The sequence below is a fragment of the Topomyia yanbarensis genome, chromosome 2, assembly GCF_030247195.1.
Source record: "Topomyia yanbarensis strain Yona2022 chromosome 2, ASM3024719v1, whole genome shotgun sequence".
Lineage (NCBI taxonomy): Eukaryota > Metazoa > Arthropoda > Insecta > Diptera > Culicidae > Topomyia > Topomyia yanbarensis.
This window is the reverse complement of record NC_080671.1, coordinates 27,439,426-27,441,986: the sequence shown is the minus strand read 5'-3', so window position 1 is coordinate 27,441,986 and position 2,561 is coordinate 27,439,426. Positions and strand designations below refer to the sequence as shown.

Sequence of the window (2,561 nt, the reverse complement as noted above, 5' to 3'; positions counted from 1 at the left end):
GTTGCTAATGTATCCGAGGCTCTGTTATCCGTAGCATAAGGATCACGTATTAGTATTTTTGTTTTGATTGCACCGACGGATGCTAGTCGTAGTTCGACAGCTGGCAGTAATCTTCGGCGTCCTCATTCTTTTCGTACATTAACAGATTTTCTGCATATGATCATAAGATTTTTATAAAGTCGCTTGAATTAAAAAAAATCCTAAGATGCATGGCAGCTTAATTGTGCTAAAATGTGTAAGTTTGAGATCTAGTAGAATTCTTGCACTTCTAAGTAACACTTGTAGTGCCAATCTGGTCAAGCCCCTGCCTAACAGCAAAAAAATCAGTTCTGCAGTACTACGTTTGTGTTGAAGGCCGTTAGGAACTGAACTGCTCCTGTAAACTGCTTTCATGAGATATGTAATCTCGACTAATCGCTTCTCCGATCTGTACTTAAACTCGTTATACACTTCGTTCAGTCCTGTTGTTCCGTATGCTCGAAATTATGCTCCTTATCTCCGCCGACATTGGTTCTGGACCCGCTTGAGCAATCTTCTTCTGCATATTGTCGGGTAATGTCCACATGTCGACATTTCCTAGATAACAGTGTTCGTTTCTATTGAAAACTACGCTGATCTCGTCTCCTGCAGGGCTACAATTGCATAAAATTCTGGTGCGAAGTGGCCATTCATAGCAATCCGTTTTGACTCCTCCGAGCAACCAGTTTAGGGTCACGAACTCACGTGGGTTCTTGATCAGTACTGAAATCTAGCTTTTGTGTGAGGTTTCTATCAACTAGTAGGTGTTGATGTCTGCGTATTCTCGGGATTTGACCGTCAGATATTTGCGGGTGGTTCCCATTTCTAATTTGTACGCTTCTCTCATCCAGATGAACCAAACGGTGAATAATACTGTCGTAATAATTATCTTATTTCGACGTATATGGTTCGACCGAATTAGACTCAATTTTGACATTCATTCGAACTGAGATCCGTGTGAAGATATATATCGCTGATAAATTAATATTACACCCTACCGTCGCTGTTTTGAATCTGTGCATTTTCCAATTAGTTTATGCTAATCCAAATGCAATGCCAGAGCACAAGCTTAATGAAATTTTCTTTTAACAAAAACAAAACGATTATCTTCTAAACCTATATTTTGCCAAAATCTTCATTATATGTATTTTTCATAGTTTTCATCGTCAAAAGTCAGAGAAACGTATCTTGTTTTCTACTGCCACTAAAAATGCTGGCGCTGAATGGTTTCGAGTTTCCTTCGAGTTCGGTTTTTTAAAACCACCGGTGAATTCCAAGAGTCCGAAACATGGCGAAAGTAAACAAATCTTACCACTAAACATACAGGTTCCGAGTTATCGTTATATTGTTGGCATACTTAAACAAACATACTAAACTTATTACTTGCAAGGAAAACGTCCGATCCCACCTAAATTTCAGCGAGTAAGAGAAGGGAGGGAATGAGAACTAAAAACGCTTACTCTGCGGAATCGGCTGACTGCCAGATAAGACGCTCCTCGTAGAAGTCTATAACCAGCTGCGGACAGTGTTTGCGTGCTTCCTTCGAGGATACAAGTTGTGCCTTATCCTTGTCCTTCCACTGGATAAGGAAGAGCAGCTCGCTGTTTGCTTCCGTAGCACCAAGAATCTTTTCTGGAGTGTATCCTTTTTCAAATCCATTCATACCGTCATCACTGGCGGATGCATCATTATCGGGTGCTACCGCGGTTTTGGATTTATTCGACTTTGTCGAAGCAGTGTCGTCTTTGTCATCATCATCTGATGCTTCATTCTCTCCATCAGAATCTACCTTCTTCTTTGAAGTACCGCTGCCAGTGCTGGGCTTACTGGGTTTCTTCTTTTCCTTTGTTTTCTCTTTCTCCTTTGGTGCTTCCTTCTTGTTCTCCGTTCTGGAATCCTCAAATGCTTTGATCAATTCCGGACATTCCAAATTCTCCTTCGGTTCCCAAGTGTTTGCCGATGAATCATAACCCTTCCACTTCAGAAAATACTCGATTTTTCCTTTTCGTTCCCGTCGGTCAACAATTTTCTCCACTACATACTCCTCTTCGCTGGACTCACTGTCCGACGCTTTATTATCCTTAGACTTTCCCATGATCGACCTATAACACAACCAGTAAAATCATCATTTTTAGATATCAATGAATGTAATGAAATAAGTTCACCTCAGAAGCGTCCGCCGCAGCAAAAAAAAACACGTATCCAAGCAAATGCGAAATGCAAGCGAATCTGGCTGTGTAAGGTAACGCGGAAAAAATGTCGCCATTAGAAGTAGCCGGATATTTACGTACTTTTTACCTACCAATGAATCTCTATTCAGTGAAAATCACTGCTCCCCCAAACGGAACTACCACTGTGAGTAGGAAATCACAACAAAAACTCACTAAATTCAGATAATTCTGCACAAATCCCGATCCTTCCCAGAAAACCTCGTTCGGCAAACAGAAAAATGCGCGATGGCTTCCTCTTTCAGATTTGGCGAAGAGCGAAACGCCGCGAATATGAAAAGTTTGACAGCAGCTTCCACCATCTGCAAGCAGAAG

The 2,561-nt window shown here is 41.2% G+C and overlaps 1 protein-coding gene across 1 annotated transcript; it reads right to left on the bottom strand.

The window, feature by feature from the left end:
• Positions 1–1,121: 1,121 nt before the first annotated feature.
• Positions 1,122–2,561, bottom strand: LOC131679008 (chromobox protein homolog 3-like). Its single transcript, XM_058959519.1, has 3 exons — positions 2,321–2,561; positions 2,184–2,251; positions 1,122–2,120 (listed from the first exon to the last, which is right to left on the bottom strand). The coding sequence occupies exon 3, from the start codon at positions 2,111–2,113 to the stop codon at positions 1,475–1,477; it is 639 nt and encodes a 212-aa protein (XP_058815502.1). The 5' UTR covers positions 2,114–2,120; positions 2,184–2,251; positions 2,321–2,561; the 3' UTR covers positions 1,122–1,474.